Source organism: Giraffa tippelskirchi, chromosome 7 (genome assembly GCF_054371585.1).
Source record: "Giraffa tippelskirchi isolate mGirTip1 chromosome 7, T2T-mGirTip1v1.2.pri, whole genome shotgun sequence".
In the NCBI taxonomy this organism is placed as follows: domain Eukaryota; kingdom Metazoa; phylum Chordata; class Mammalia; order Artiodactyla; family Giraffidae; genus Giraffa; species Giraffa tippelskirchi.
In genome coordinates this window covers 17,125,877-17,142,604 of record NC_137281.1, presented here as the reverse complement: position 1 = coordinate 17,142,604, position 16,728 = coordinate 17,125,877, and the positions used below count along the sequence as shown (strand labels likewise).

At 43.6% G+C, this 16,728-nt stretch overlaps 2 protein-coding genes across 4 annotated transcripts in view; both read left to right on the top strand.

The window, feature by feature from the left end:
* Positions 1-16,728, top strand: part of LOC145515802 (uncharacterized) — a 230,318-nt gene that overhangs the window by 125,343 nt on the left and 88,247 nt on the right. Inside the window, exon 12 of one of the 3 annotated variants that reach the window (XR_014061019.1) lies at positions 12,432-12,553. The exons of the other annotated variants lie outside the window; for them this stretch is intronic. The gene's annotated coding sequence lies outside the window, so the exon portion shown is untranslated. Of the gene's footprint in view, positions 1-12,431; positions 12,554-16,728 lie in introns of those variants that run through there. 3 annotated transcript variants of the gene reach the window in all.
* Positions 5,078-7,129, top strand: LOC145515803 (androgen-binding protein homolog). The gene is made up of 3 exons (XM_081517155.1): positions 5,078-5,147; positions 5,657-5,832; positions 7,028-7,129. Exons 1-3 carry the CDS (start codon positions 5,078-5,080, stop codon positions 7,127-7,129), a joined length of 348 nt encoding a protein of 115 aa, XP_081373281.1.

Genomic DNA, 16,728 nt, shown 5'->3' with positions numbered 1-16,728 from the left:
ACATCCGGTAACTGCTCTTGGCAAAGAGGACTGAGTAATGAGCTGCAGTGTCAGCTGACCACCGTGGAGCCCCTCCTCGCCAGGGCTTCTTCTGCCTGGGCACCACTGCCCTGAAGGTCACCCCATGAGGGGTCACGTGGCTGCAGATATGTCTCAGAGGTTCCTGAACAGGAAGGTGAATACCCCAATGCCCAGGCTGCACATGCTAGCCCTTTGTCTGTGGCGGCAGTACTTCCGTGTGGTGAGACCCCTGCCTATGGATCCCATGCCTCCTGTCCTTCAGAAGACACTTCCCCCAATGCCCTCCACAGCCCTGTGAGGAGAAGAGCCAGGGCTTGGAGTCCTGAGTAACACAAGTGGCTGCAATCCAGCCCAGTACCCTTCCGAGTGTGCCACAGGATGGTCTGAGATGTCCTTGAATTGTGGGGACACTTGATGACATCAGGTCAAAGACGTGGTCAGAGTCAATGGAATACAACACATGTAACCCTTTCCTAATGCAGTGTTGTCTTTTTTAATGTATTTTTAATTGGAGAATAATTACTTTACAATATTATGTTGCCTTGTGCCATACAAGATGACTTAGCTGTAAGCATACACATGTCTCCTGCCTCTTGAACCACCCCCTACATCCCACCCAATTCCACTCCTGTAAGTTGTCATAGAGTACCACATTGAACTCCTTGTATCAAGTTGTTTTTCAATAAAATTTTAATTTGGAATAATTTTGATTCATAAAAGAATTGAAAATACTTTTCAAAACTGACAAGGAACTTTGGAGCATTACTTCCAACTTAACTTCACATAATTATTGGGATTTCACCAGATTGTCCATTAATGTGTCTTTGGGTTAGAGAATTCAATCCAAAGCCTACACACACTGCATTAATTGTCATGTGTCCCCAGCGTCCTCTGCTCTGTGGAGTCCCTCAATCTCTCCTGGTAATAGCTTACACGTATGGAGTACTTTATTTTTCTGGGCTCCAAAATCACTGCAGATGGTGATTGCAGCCGTGAAATTAAAAGACGCTTACTCCTTGGAAGGAAAGTTATGACCAACCTAGACAGCATATTAAAAAGCAGAGACATTACTTTGCCAACAAAGGTCTGTCTAGTCAAGGCTATGGTTTTTCTAGTGGTCATGTGTGGATGGTGAGAGCTAGACTATAAAGAAAGCTGAGCATCAAAGAATTGATGCTTTTGAACTGTGGTGTTGGAGAAGACTCTTGAGAGTCCCTTGGACTGCAAGGAGATCCAACCAGTCCATCCTAAAGAAGATCACTCCTGGGTGTTCATTGGAAGGACTGATGTTGAAGCTGAAACTCCAATACTTTGGCCACCTCATGCGAAGAGTTGACTCATTGGAAAAGACCCTAATGCTGGGTAGGATTGGGGGCAGGAGGAAAAGGGGACGACAGAGGATGAGATGGTTAGATGGCATTGCTGACTCGATGGACATGGGTTTGGGTGGACTCCGGGAGTTGGTGATGGACAGGGAGGCCTGGCCTGCTGCAGTTCATGGGGTTGCAAAGAGTCGGACATGACTGAGCGACTGAACTGAACTGAACTGATGGAGTTCGGTGATGAGTTCATGGTCTCTGAAGGAGAAGATTTGACTCCAGGACCAAAGACACAGTCTCAGTCACTCAAAGCTTTGTGCAGCAAAGATTTTTATTTAAAGTGACAGGACAGAGAAAGGTCTGACACAGACATCAGAAGGGGGTAGAAAGAGTACCCACCCTCACTAGTTTAAGCATGGCATTACATACTTCTCAACTGGCTGCTGAGAACAGATAAATAGAATACCTCCAGGTTGTAAGAGTTCCACCAGACCCTTTCTGAAGGCATACATCCTGAGATAACTTCAGCACAAGATTAGCCAGAGAGACTGGGTCCTGCCAGGGAGAATGGTTCCCTACAACTTCTCTGGGTAATATATACTGTTGCTGTGTAATCAGGGGTACAAGTCTTGAATAACAGGCTCGCAGACAAGATTTGTTACAATTATAATCATTAACATAGAGGGTAAGAAGAACATGTCCATGATCATAGGTTCTGGACCTAAGGAAAGGCCAGTTCTCGGGCAAGATATGTTATTGCACAAGGCTTAAGGAAAGCATGAGGGAGAATGTTCACCTCCTCCTTAAAAGGCCCTGGACTGCCTAAGCTTTAACTCTCTTAGGGATCTGTCATGGCCTTGGCCGTCCTAGGAGGACTGGCTAGGGATGGTTCAGTTCACTTCAGTTCAGTTGATCAGTTATGTCCAACTCTTTGCTACCCCATGAACCGCAGCATGCCAGGCCTTCCTCCCTGTCCATCACCAACTCCCGGAGTCCACCCAAACCCATGTCCATTGAGTCGGTGATGCCATCCAACCATCTTATCCTCTGTCATCCCCTTCTTCTCCTGCCCTCAATCTTTCCCAGCATCAGGGTCTTTTCAAATGAGTCAGCTCTTCGCACTGGGTGGCCAAAGTATTGGAGTTTCAGCTTCAACATCAGTCCTTCCAATGAACACCCAGGAGTGATCTCCTTTAGGATGGACTGGTTGGATGTCCTTGCAGTCCAAGGGACTCTCAAGAGTCTTCTCCAACACCACAGTTCAAAAGCATCAATTCTTTGGTGCTCAGCTTTCTTTACCGTCCAACTCTCACATCCATACATGACTACTGGAAAAACCATAGCCTTGACTAGACAGATCTTTGTTGGAAAAATAATCTCTCTGCTTTTTAATATGCTGCTAGGTTGGTCATAACTTTCCTTCCAAGGAGTAAGCATCTTTTAATTTCATGGCTGCAATCACCATCTGCAGTGATTTTGGAGCCCCCCCAAAATAAAGTCAGCCACTGTTTGCACTGTTTCCCCATCTATTTGCCATGAAGTGATGGGACCAGATGCCATGATATGAGTTTTCTGAATATTGAGTTTTAAGCCAACTTTTTCACTCTCCTTTTCACTTTCATCAACAGGCTCTTTAGTTCTTCTTCACTTTCTGCCATAAGGGTGGTATCATCTGCATATCTGAGGTTATTGATAATTCTCTCAGCAATCTTGATTCCAGCTTGTGCTTCCTCCAGCCCAGTGTTTCTCATGATGTGCTCTGCATATATGTTAAATAAGCAGGGTGACAATATGCAGCCTTGACGTACTCCTTTTCCTATTTGGAACCAGACTCTTGTTCCATGTCCAGTTCTAACTGTTGCTTTCTGACCTGCTAGGGATGGTAGAAGGACCTCAAAGCTGAATTTGTCTGCTATTGTATAGCAGACAAATGTACAGTGGAGGAGGAAAGAGCAGCTCACTCCAGTACTCTTGCCTGGAGAATCCCATAGACAGAGGAGCCTCACGAGCTACAGTCCATGGGGTCACAAAGAGTGGGACACAAATGAAGCATGTGTGCATAGCAGAGAGTGGGGTTTAGACTTTGAATTTTGAGAAAGACACCACAGAGGTGAAGCTCCCTTCCTGTCTCCTTACACCAGGGTACACGTGACAGCTGTGTCTTACTACTGGGTGTATCAGCTTTGACTATTGATTAACAGTGTTTTTGTCAGATCTGCACTGTTTTCCCCTTCTCCTCCCCTCCTCTTTTCTTTGGAGATGAGTTACTAAGTCTAACCCAAGCTCAGGGAGTGCAGGGCAGTATTGTCCCCATCCTCGAGAGGATAATCTATCTCTGTTATTAGGGATGTTTCAGTAAGAAGTGGTTGTCTCTTCACCCACATTATTTTAGTTTTGTTTAAATGTGCTAGGTCTTTGTTGCAGCATTTGGGACTTCTCTTTACAAAGCACATTCTCTTTACTTGCAGCAGGACGTTTTTTAGTTGCCCCAGGGTAGGTGGGAACTTAGTTCCCTGACCAGGAATTGAACAAATTACCACTGCATTGGAGGGCAGATTCTTAACCACAGGACCATCAGCAAAGTCTGCATTTATACTTAATCATTTGTTTGTATCAGTATGGACTCAGACTTTATACTTTGGGTTATCATCCAATACTTTGTTTTATATTTTGTCTCTCAGACCATTTCCAGTTTGGCCATTGGGAATGTCTCACACTTCCTTTTAGAGTTTCAAGGTCCATTTCATCTTGTTTTTGCTAACAAACTGCTCTCCTAATGTGGAAGGTTGAGTTTGACATTGAGAGAGTTTTCACATGTGGAATGCCACTTCTGATGGACCCAGCCCTCTGGGTCTTAGAACTCCTGTCCTCAGTGTCCTGTAGGGCTGTGGACCTCAGAGTCTCTGATGCATGAGACAAACCACACAACTTCACAGCTGGTCACTGATGTTTCTGGATAGACTGTGCAGTGCTAGTACCTCTTGAGACCAGGTTCACTGATGGAAGAGGATGAGACAACCAGAAAGGGCAAGTCTGGACCACTCGGGGTCCAAAATGATTCCAGGAACTTGCTTCCTTAAGGGTTTGAGAAATGTTGGTGGCAGATCTGAAATTATCAGAATTATTAGTGCTGGAGAAAATCTACCTGGCCCAAGTCCTGTGAATTCCTTCTTGGGAATGATTTGGAACCCAAGGCTGCTGTCCAGAAATCTCAGGGCTCGGTCTAGGGACTGCAGATGTTAAGATATTTGAGGATGCAGTAAGGCTCAGCTCCCCATTCTTATCTCCAGGACTTGAACTTGGGAAAAAAGGGAGGATTCTGGATGACCTTTTTCTACCTGAGAGTGGTGTAGACCTGTCCTTGGCCCTCCTGTGATTCTATCTGCTCAGTATGGGAGATTGTTGCCTCAGAGCCAGGATAGGTTGGGGGAAGGATGACCAGGAAAACAGGTGATGGTTGGGACTGGGACAACAGAGCATTTGGCTCCAAATGGAGTCACTTAGAAATGTCAGCTCCACTTGATCTTTGGCAAAGATGCTACTGCAAATTTCCCTGAGCACTGTTCTCAGAGCAGAATGGGCTTCCAAGTAAACACCCCAGGATCCAAGGGAGCCACCTCACGTTACTGGCAACAGGCCTGTGATCCTCCTGGGAGGTAAATGGGCTGGGCTTGTGTAGCTAGTGGTGTATAAAGCAGCAGAAACCCTGCCCTGAGCAGAGCACTCTAGCTGCCACCATGATGAAGGGAGCACTGCTTGTGCTGGCCTTGCTGGTGACCAGAGAGCTGACCTTCAAGACGATTGAGGGTAGGAAGGAGGTTCCAGATGACCCTCCTGATCCTTGCCCCTTGCCATCTCACTGCAGCCTCCACAGTCCTGTCCAAGCTGCTTCTAGGGACAGATTCCGAGGGCAATTAACAGATCAGTGCCCAGGAGTCCTGCAGAAATGCCTTGAGGATGTCAGTCTTTGAATGTAGAGGGTGGTGTGGAGCTGGAAAGATCATTAGCTGTGCAAACCCTGGGGAATAGTTTGTTGGGGGTATAGGTGCTCATTGGGAGGGAGGAAGCAGGCTGATCTGCCTGGGGACGTGGTCAAGGGCAGAGGGGTCTCCAGGCCTACCCCTTCTTACTGCTCCCTTCTGCTGGGAGGTTTTCTGTCTGGGATATTAAGCAGTCCTGGGAGAGGCCAGTCTCTGTGGGAGGTGATTCTGGAAGCTTTGGATATGTTTCCAACACTTCCTATCAAGTGGTGGAAATAGACCTCCTACTCTGGTTGTTCTTTGACAAGATGTTTTTTATCTTTCCTTCAGTGGAAGCCTGCCCTGTGTTTTATGGCGGGGTTGCTGCGGTTTTACTTGGAAGCAAAACATTGTTGAATTCAACACTCGATTTGCTTGATGTTACTGATGAGGAAAAGGCAGCCTTTGGGACAATACAGGATTGCTTCAATGAAGCGGGATTTGATGCCAAGCTGAATAATGTAGAACTCGTGGTAATTTACTCTCCTGACCCCGACTCTGCCCTGCCCACTCACATGCATAGTGTGGTATGCCAGATGACAATAGATCATGCAGTCATGTAATATGTGACAGACAAGAGCCATAAGCAAAGAAGCCCATGAACTTTTGCTCCACCCTGCAGCACATCTAATATGCAAGTGCAGTCCATCTGCACATCCGGCCTCTCTTGTTGCCACATATGCCCACAGCATGCGAATCAACTCACAGACAGAATAGGGTTGCGAGACCAAGTGTGTTGAGGCAGGTGATTTTTTTTTTTCCCCTCAGTAAGAGGAGCTAGCATTGGAGGAGTAGGATTTTAATGTTTGTCAGGAAAAGAAACTTTCAGCTCACACACATGTAGGAATCGTGTCAGTTCTACTTTAGGACTATTGAAAAGGAGTCCCTGCCTTTGGAATCTCTTTCCAGCATGGGACTCCCTGGTTTTGTAAGGTTCCATCCCCTCCTCTTGTTTCCCCTCTGATCGACATTGCTCTGGCTCAGAGCCCCATTTCCACTGACATGGTCTCCATGTCTACAAGCCTGATTTTCCGCTCTGGTGTTTTGGTGCCCGAGGCTCCTGAGGAGGCTTCTAGGAACCTGTGGCTGCTCACCTTGGCTAGCAGTATATCTCCTGAAGAACCATCTTTCCTTTATAGTTCTTGTCAAACAATACTGGAGATTTTGGATAGTCTGTCTCAACACACTTTCCTCAAATTGTTGACTGTTGAAAACGAGAGGTTTTCTGCAAACAGAGTTTCCTGCACTAATATGAGCACACAGGGCACATGGGGTTGTTTATGACCCCTGCATGCACATTAGTCCACCCAGCACACCTGACAGGAGAAGCTCAGGTGCAGGAGGTGTGACCCAAACCCAGACACCAGCCCCTTGCTCCTCCCTCAGGACTAGTCCTGGCTGTGCTCTGTTGGCCCTTGTTATCTCTTCCTCTCCCTGGTGTGGCTGGTGACTAGTCTCCATTCTGATGCCTGTGCCTGGGCTATTAGGGAGCCATCTTCTCCCTGGTGCCTAGTGGCAGCCTCCTTTCCGTTGGTGGGTCTGTGGGCAGAGTTTCTTGCTGGGGAGAGGGCTGAATCCCTGAGGGTATAGTATGTGGTGACACTGGGTAGACAGGATAGCCCTGCTGTGGGCTCAGGTGTTGTCCCTCCTCCTCCTACTCCCTCCCAGGTTACCATCATCTTGAACAAGGATTGCAGCGGCTATCAAGTGTCCACGTTTCTGAATAGTGTTTTTGGAATAATTCTTAGTGCGGTCTCTTTGGTGAAATAGTCATTGCCAGTGATGCCTGGTCTGCGCTCCACGTGCTGCCCCGTTCTTCTCAACTGAAGCTGGAATCCTGACACCTGTCCCACCTATGTGGTCTCTATCAGGCTTACTCTAATAAAATCACTGCAGCATTGTTTAGCGTTCCCAGTGTCTGTCTGCTGTGGGTAGGATGTGAAGCAGGAGGTCTTGGGTGATGGTGAGAAGTGACCCATGTAGTCACTGTGGGGACCATGGGGACCAGGATCTGACAGAACGAGGTAAACCTAGGCCATGTCCTGACAAACTGTGGAACCATGGGCATGTTTATTGTAACTTTCTCAAGTCATTCTGTTATCTGCTAAATAGGGATTGTGTATGAAGATTAAGCAAAAGAATGTATAAGTAACCCTTTTCATCACCAGCCTGGAAGGATAAAGTTGTTGTTTGTGGCCACAGATAGCATATCTCACTCTGGCCTTTAGCACAGTGGCAGAGCCTCCAGTCCTTTAAGTGTTCTTTCAGTTACTGATGAGTGACTCAGGAGATACCCTGAGCAAGCTTGTAACAGGTCCCCTCTTCCTCCCAGTGGCATTCCCCATTTTCTAATGCTTAGGTGGGTGAGTTTTGAGGAGCCAGACCTTTTGTTTTCAGGGGCACTTAATACCACTGTTGTTCCTGGGTTGTGCCACGGGGACCAGGACCCCTAGGAAGTCTTGGACCAGGAGGAAGGGAGTAGATGGAAGAAGCTACCCTGGCGGGAATGTTGTTTCCATGGAAACACCTCATGGTGTGAAGTGTGAATTGCAGGATGTGCCACATGACCAAGTGTCCTGAATGCCCCAGCCTAGTTCTAAGAGCAGGAAATAGGTAGCTGCCTTACCCATAGGACATTTGTGAAGGTACAAGGAAAGGACTAGGTTTTATCCTAGGGTCTAAGCCTCTGTCAGGTTACTCTTAGCATGACCCATAAAAAGAGTGGCACTACTGGTAAAATGTCTCTACCTTCTGGCTGAGCAGGTGAAATCCGGTCACATTCTGGGAGCTGAAGTTTGGACTTGGGGTAAGTGGTGAGGGCCTTGAGTCCTGGCTCTTCTTTGACCTGCTACCTGAATTTAGGCCTTTAAATTCACCTTTGTCCTTTCTACAACTTGATTTTACATATACCAAGGGCTGGATGCTCTGCTAGACTTAGCATTAAGTGTTCAGGTCATACTAAAGAGGTCTAAAATGTTGAAAAGTACAAAATAAAAATTGAACAGATTGAGGGCTGAATTGTATTCTTGTATGAGATGAATTGATATCCTAGAATTTCAGCTATTCCCAAATATGTCTAAATCAATCCTTGTTCTAATGAAGGTAACTTAATGTTGACCCAGCAAACTGAATTCTTGAAGTCAACCAAAAAAATTGAGATCAATAGGAACTATAAGGAGGATTGTTCTCACCAGATATTGCAACAGAAGTATTAGTCTCCATAAATAATCCAGTTGTAGTCAAGGATTAGATAGATGGTCACTGTGAGAGAAGAGAAAACCCACTTATAGAGTCACAGATAGTTTAAGATATAATAAGAACAGTTTACTGAATCTTGAAGAAGGAATGGATTTTTTTAAAAATGATGCTGAGGAAAATGAGCAAACATTAAAACAGTCTAGATGGATCTGCAGAGCTGTTTCCTGTGGATTTATGTGGAGTAATGATTTAATTGCCATAATTCTAATGTTTAATTTTTGATTGTCACAGCTCATTTCTCCTCCACCCTCCAGTTTCTCTTTCAATTTGACTTTCATGACATCACAATTTCTTGTTTTTCTCCTGTTTTACTGGAAGATCCTTCTCAGGTCCTCAAGGTTGTATCCTATATCAAGGGTCATTCTCTTTGCATCTCCTTTCTTTCTCATTTATGTTCACTTTCTCAGGAATACCATCCCGCTTCATCTTCACTTTATAAGTTTCATATTTAAATCTCCAAGCCCATTACTAAAGCATTGCAAGACACAGAATTGACCCTCAGTAAGCATTTATTCCCACTCCAGTACTCTTGCCTGGAAACTCCCATGGGTGGAGGAGCCTGGTAGGCTGTAGTCCAAGGGGTCGCGAAGAGTCGGACATGACTGAGCGACTTCACTTTCACTTTTCACTTTCATGCATTGGAGAGGGAAATGGCAACCCACTCCAGTGTTCTTGCCTGGAGAATCCCAGGAATGGGGGAGCCTGGTGGGCTGCCGTCTATGGGGTCGCATAGAGTCGGGCACGACTGAAGCGACTTAGCAGCAGCAGCAGCAGCAAGCATTTATTAAATTAATGGATACTTTTTCAAGAAAGCTCTAAGATTTTCTTGGGGGATAAATATCAACAAAATTTAAGTAAATCAGTGGACTCTTCAAGGGGAATTTTCAATGGAATAAGAATGTCATTTCGCCTTACAAATAGCCATTAGTTTAATGTAATCTCAATGAAAATAACAAGAGCATTTTTGAAAGACATTTTATTCTTATAAAAGTGATCTTAACCATTATCCTATGATCCAGAAATCTCCTTCATAGGTTTACAATCAAAAGAAATGAAAATTTGTTTTCTCATAAAACCTGCCCACTGATGCTTATGGCCCTTATTTCAGATCAGTTTATCAAAACTAGAAAACTCCCTAAGTGTCCTTCAGCTGGTGAATAGATAAACAAAGCATGCCACATTCCTACAATTGAATCTATGCAGCAATTTAAAGGAAGAAACAAAAAACCAATGTATATGCCTTATTATTGCATGTATCAGTAATTTATTCTTATTTATGAGTAATGTTCCATTGTATTGGTATAGCTTAATTTGTTTATCTACCCACATAATGAGGGCTATTGGAGTTGCTTTTCAATTTGGAGTGTTATAAATAAAGCTGCTATGAATATCTATGTATATTTTAAAAAATTGGAAGAGCCTGTTGATACGTGCAACAATGTGAACGAATCTCAAACGTATTATCATCAATAAGAACTAAATGACTACAATCAAGAGCTTCCCTGGTGGCCCAGTGACTGGGACTCCATATTCCCAATGCAGGGACCCAGGTTGGATCTCTGATCAGGGAACTAGATCCCACACATGCAACAAAGATCGAAGATCCCGCATATGTGGCACAGCCAAATAATAAATAAGTAAACATTAATGAAGAAGACTGTAATCATATGGTTTATTTATATGCTGTTTATTCTATTATATTTGGAAAATAAGAATAGCTGTGAAAATGTCAAGTAATTAGGGGTAATAAACCCAGGAGATGCTGAAATATGCACCCTTATATCATGGACAGATAAATGGGCTATTAAAGGAAGACCAGAAATAGATCTAAGTCATCATGGATTTTATGAAAAAGGTAATTTGCCAATTAAGGCTGTATATTGTCACCCTACTTATTTAACTTACATGCAGAGTACACCATGAGAAACGCTGGGCTGGAGGAAGCACAAGCTGGAATCCAGATTGCTGGGAGAAATATCAATAACCTCAGATATGCAGATGACACCACCCTTATGGCAGCAAGTGAAGAAGAACTAAAGAGCCTGTTGATGAAAGTGAAAGAGGAGAGTGAAAAAGTTGGCTTAAAGCTCAACATTCAGAAAACTAAGATCATGGCATCCGGTCCCATCACTTCATGGCAAATAGATGGGGAAACAGTGCAAACAGTGGCTGACTTTATTTTAGGGGGCTCCAAAATCACTGCAGATGGTGATTGCGGCAATGAAATTAAAAGATGCTTACTCCTTGGAAGGAAAGTTATGACCAACCTAGACAGCATATTAAAAAGCAGAGAGATTATTTTTCCAACAAAGATCTGTCTAGTCAAGGCTATGGTTTTTCCAGTAGTCATGTATGGATGTGAGAGTTGGACTGTGAAGAAAGCTGAGTGCTGAAGAATTGATGCTTTTGAACTGTGGTGTTGGAGAAGACTCTTGAGAGTCCCTTGGACTGCAAGGACATCCAACCAGTCCATCCTAAAGGAGATCAGTCCTGGATGTTCATTGGAAGGACTGATGTTGAAGCTGAAACTCCAATACTTTGGCCATCTCATGTGAAGAGCTGACTCATTTGAAAAGACCCTGATGCTGGGAAAGATTGAGGGCAGGAGAAGAAGGGGACAACAGAGGATGAGATGGTTGGATGGCATCACTGACTCAATGGACATGGGTTTGGGTGGACTCCGGGAGTTGGTGATGGACAGGGAGGCCTGGCATGCTGCGGTTCATGGGGTCGTAAAGAGTCGGACATGACTTAGTGCCTGAACTGAACTGAATTTGCCAATCAGTGAGGAAATTTGCGTTACTTCATAGATGAAATGGTACCAGACAAACTAATTGTATATGTGGGGAAATAAAAGTGTTGCATCTATGTCTCACAGCTATTCCAAAATTAATTTCAGATAAGTTAAATATTTACACATTCAAAGACTAGGATAGAAAATGTCATGTAATCCTTAGAAAATATTATGGAAGTCTATTTTTTTTAACTTCAGGGAAAGGAAGACCTTTGTAAAGATGAAATGAAACCAGAGTAATAATTTTGACTGCATAAAAAGTAAAATGTTATTGCATGGCAAAATGTACCATATACCCCTTTTCTAGCATCAGTCAAATGTTATTTCATCGATGTCTTCTTTTTATTTTTATGTTTGGCTTTTCTGGGTCTTCATTATTGTGTGGGCAATTCTCTAGTTGTGGTGAGTGGGCTTGTCATTGCAGGGGCTTCTCTTGTCCCAGAGCACAGACTCTAGGCCTGTGGGCTTCAGTAGTTGCAGCACATGGGCTCAGTTTAGTTAGGGCTCCTGAAGTCTAGAGCATAGGCTCCATAGTTGGGGTGCACAGGTTTTGTTGCTCCATGGCATGTAGGATCTTCCAGGACCATGGATAGATCGAACCTGTGTCTCCTGCATTGGCAGGTGGATTCTTTACCACTGAGCCACCAGGGAAGCCCCTCATTGATGAGTTTTTCAATTCTGTTTAAATTATAACAGGTCTACCCCTGCCGTCCATCCTCTATCACCTGTCTTCTTTTCCTGATTTCTTTTCCAATGTGCTATATATTTCCTGGGTGTAGGGGAAGAGAAAATTAGCCAAGATGGCATGATCAGGCTCTCTTGCCTCACACCCTCTTGCTCTTGCCCCACGTTTTGTAAATAATGATTATGTAACAGCTGAGATTGCTCATACCACCGCTCACGTACATCGCGAGGTACTCAGTTGGCCAAGGCTACTTTTGTTCTGTAAGCATATATAAACTTCACCTGAAAAAGCTCTGGACATTGTGTTGTGTTATGTCCACTTTGTGGCTACGTTAGGTGGTGGTGAGGCTGCATTACGGCTGTGTCCACGGGGTGCACGAGAGGAGAGAATACAGCATGTCTGCTGCTGCTACGGCTGCCAGTGCCAGCCCAGAGAGAATAAACATGTCTGCAGATCCTACAGCTCTTCAAGTTTTCTTCCAGCTTCCCCGCTCATGCCTTGCCTATCCTGGGTTCAATGAACAGTGTACACAGTGAGGTACAGATCAGCAAGACACCAAGCTTTCTTGTTTATTATTTTTCAACCAGTATCAGGCATATGCTGCATAGGTAAAGAAATTTTAGTCATTAAAGAAATATTCTCTATTTGGAAATTATCTGTCTTTCTATCATTTAAGGTAATTATTATTTCTATTATTTAAGGTAAGCAGTCTCAGCTGTTACATAATCATCTGTCTTTCTATGTATTATCCCTTCTTTCCTAAGCCAAATTCCAGAATGTTCTTTGCTTACTCAAGTGTGAAATATGTAATTAAAACAATGCCTTTCCCATGCTGATAGTCACTGGAGTATCCTAAGACAGTAAGACAAAAAAGAAAAAAAAATTACTGACTCTGGGTAGGAAGTGGATTTACCCTTCTACCAGGAACAACTAAACCTGGGCAAAATATAAGAAAGAATGATGTCCAGAAATTGAACTTCAGGTAGCACAGGTGAATGGTCTCTGAGGGGGGCGGAAAGTTGTGCTCTATGATTGCCCCCTTTTTTTGACAGGACAGAGTACTCAGATGGCCCTGCAGGAGGCAGGAGTTCAAGGAGGAAAAAGAGCAGTCTCTCTGAGTTCATGAGAAAGAGTTGGGAATCCAAGATGGTCAGTGTGGTGACATTTTCAGGAGAGAATACTGAAGAGGAGAGAGTTGCACAGAAATAGGACTCCAGGGTTCTGCAACAAGGCTCCATCATATTCACTGAATACTGCCCAATGTGTGCACGTGAGAAAACTGCCCAGAGTGAGGAAATAACAACCTGAAAGGAGCAGAAGAAATAATGCCAAGAAATTATACAAGTCTGAAAATAATTTGTGTTTCTAACAGCCTTTTTATAGGAATACTATGGTTATTCATGGAGTGTCAAGTAGTTTATTCAGGACGGTATCTCGGCAGTGGTATAAAATTTACCTTTACATATGGATGCTTTTCGGAGAAGGCAATGGCACCCTGCTCCAGTACTCTTGCCTGTGAAATGCCATGGACGGAGGAGCCTGGTAGGCTGCAAAGTCCATGGGGTCGCTAAGAGTCGGACACGACTGAGCGACTTCACTTTCACTTTTCACTTTCATGCATTGGAGAAGGAAATGGCAACCCACTCCAGTGTTCTTGCCTGGAGAAGCCCAGGGACGGAGGAGCCTGGCGGGCATCCGTCTGTGGGGTCGCACAGAGTCGGATACGACTGAAGTGACTTAGCAGCAGCAGCAATATTCCACTGTGTATATATCACATTTTGTTTATCTATATAAATATATAGGTGGATATTTGAGTTACCCCCATGTACCACAAATAATGTTACAATGAACCTGCGATTGCAATATCTCTTTGAGATCTTGATTTTAATTCTTTTAGATAAATACCCTTAAGTGGGGTTGCTGGATCAGATGGCATCGTATTTTTCAGTTTTTGAAGGCCCTCCATGCTCTTATCTATAATGGCTGTGCCAGATTACAGCCTCAGTTTCTCAACATCCATGCCAGTGCTTGCGTGTGTTTTCTTTAAAATAGCCTTTATAATAAGTATGAAGTGATATCTCACTGTGGTTTTGCTTTATATTTCCCTGATAATTATTGATATTGAGCAACTTTCATATACCTGCTGGCCCTTCTTCTATCTTCTACGGAGAATTGTCTATTCAGGTCCAATGCTTAATTTTTAGTTGGAATTTTTTTTTTTTTATAGAGGTGTAGGTACTTTTGTGTGCATGCCAAGTCACTTCAGTTGTGTCCCAACTCAGTGACCCCATGGACTGCAGCACGCCTGGTTCCTCTGTCCATGGGATTCTCCAGGCAAGAATACTGGAGTGGGTTGCCATGTCCTCCTCCAGGGGATCTTCCCGAGCCAGGGATCAAATCCATGTCTCATTATGTTTCCTGCATTGGCAGGCAGGTTCTTTACCACCAGCGCCCCCTGGGAAGCCTAGTGTAGGAATCCTTGTTTATTTTGGATATTAACTTTTTATCAGATATGTGGTTTGAAAATATTTTCCCATTATTTAGGTGGCATTTTCACTTTGTGGATGATTTCCTTTGCTCTGCAGAAATTTCTTATTTTACTTTGTTCCACTTGTCTTCTTTTTTTGTTGTTTCTTTTTTTAATTTATTTTTTAATTAGTTTATTTATCTATTTTTTAACTTTACAATATTGTATTTGTTTTGCCATACATTGACATGAATCCACCATGGGTGTACATGTGGTCCCCTTCCAGAACCCCCCTCCCACCTCCCTCCCCATCCCATCCCTCTGGGTCATCCCGGTGCATCAGCCCCGAGCACCCTGTATCATGCATCGAACCTGGAACTGGGGATTCGTTTCACATATGATAATTTACATGCTTCAGTGCCATTCTCCCATATTATCCCACCCTCGCCCTCTCCCATAGAGTCCATAATACTATTCTGTTTATCTGTGTCTCTTTTGATGTCTCGCATACAGGGTTATCTTTACCGATTAACTAAATACGATATATATGTGTTAGTATACTGTATTGTTGTTTTTCTTTCTGGCTTACTTCACTGTGTATAATAGGCTCCAGTTTCATCGACCTCATTAGAACTGATTCGAATGTATTCTTTTTGTTTCTTGTACTTTGGTTTTAATATCCAAGAAATCATTGCCAGACCCATGTCATACAGTTTTCCCCCTATGTTTCCTTCTAGTAATTTTACAGTTTCAGGCATTGTGTTTAACCTATTTTGAATTGTTTTGTGTGTGTGGTGTAAGATAAAAATAAAATTTCATTCTTTTTCTTTACCATATCCAGTAGTTCCCAACACCATTTATGGAAGAGACCATCTTTTCCCATTTTGCAGTCCTGGCAACCTTGTCAAAGATCAGTTGAATGTACGTGTATGAGTGTTTTCTGGGCTCTCTCTTATGTTCCACTGGTCTATATGTCTGCATGTCAGTATCATACTATTTTAATGAGTGCAGCTTTGTAATATGTTTTGAAACGAAGAGGTATGGTACCTCCAGCTTTGTTTTTCTTTCTCAAGATTGTTTTAGTTATTCAGAATCCTTTGTGGTTGCATATGATTTTTATGACCATTTTTCTAGTTCTTTAAAAATATGTCTTGGAATCTGGGACTTCATTTACTGTTTATATCATTTTTTGTGGTATGGATATTGTAACAACATTAGTCTTCCAATCCATGAATATGGGATGTTGTTCTACTTCTTTGTGTCTTCTTTAATGTTTTTCATCAGTACTTTGTAGTTTTCAATGTAGAAGTTTTTCCCCTTCTGTGATTCATTCTAAATATTTTATTTTTTCTTAATTTCCTTTTGGAGTTTTCACTCTTAGTATATGGAAACATAACTGTAATGGTGCTCAGCAGTGTCTCTGGGTTCAGTAATAGGAAACTAGGGCAGGTAGTGGTGGTTGGTAGTGCCAGGAGTGTGCACAGACTCAGCTGTGAGGCTGTAGGTAAAGGCACAGGGGCAGTGAAGTATGCATCATAACAAGGATAGGGCTTGTGTTAGAATCTGGGTCTGATCACAGGCACAAGTTCAGTTGCTGAGGTCAGAGCTGGTAGCATGTATGTGTCTGGCTTCAGGACCAGGGCTAGCTTAGCTGTATGCATGATGGCTGTGCTGAGTTCCAAGGAGGCACTAGCTGTCATGGGTCCTATTAGGGAGGGTGGAGGGACTCAGCACCAGGAGTCTGAGACCTTGAAACTGTGAGACCTTCTATAGTGAGAGCTATGGGCATATGCAGTAGTTGTGCTAGCTGTTGGCTTCCTCCACAACTTGCCCTCATTTTAATTCATGCTACTGTTAGGGGAAACACACTGACTGAAATTGCTCACCTTATCTAGGCACCATAGTAACCATTTGTGTGAGTTATTTTACAACAGGAGGTCCTGTATGAAACATGGCACTAGTAAGTCACCGTCAACCAGAAGAATTTGGGAAAGGTCAAAAGGAGGTGCTGCATGTCCTACCACCTCCCAGAATCATCAGTGGCATCCATCTTGGCTGAGCAGGGCATGCACTCCCAGGAAGGACCCTGAGTCAGAATGATTGGCCAGAGACAACCCAGAAACTAACCTCATTACCATAAGACCTGAGACAGTGAGTCAAGTGGC

Bases quoted from the DNA above. Each gene is read 5' to 3' on its own strand.
- LOC145515803 (XM_081517155.1), top strand. From the start codon at position 5,078: ATGATGAAGGGAGCACTGCTTGTGCTGGCCTTGCTGGTGACCAGAGAG. The intron at 5,148-5,656 runs GTAGGAAGGAGG...CTTCAGTGGAAG, and splicing joins GACCTTCAAGACGATTGAGG to CCTGCCCTGTGTTTTATGGC. The intron at 5,833-7,027 runs GTAATTTACTCT...ACTCCCTCCCAG, and splicing joins TGAATAATGTAGAACTCGTG to GTTACCATCATCTTGAACAA.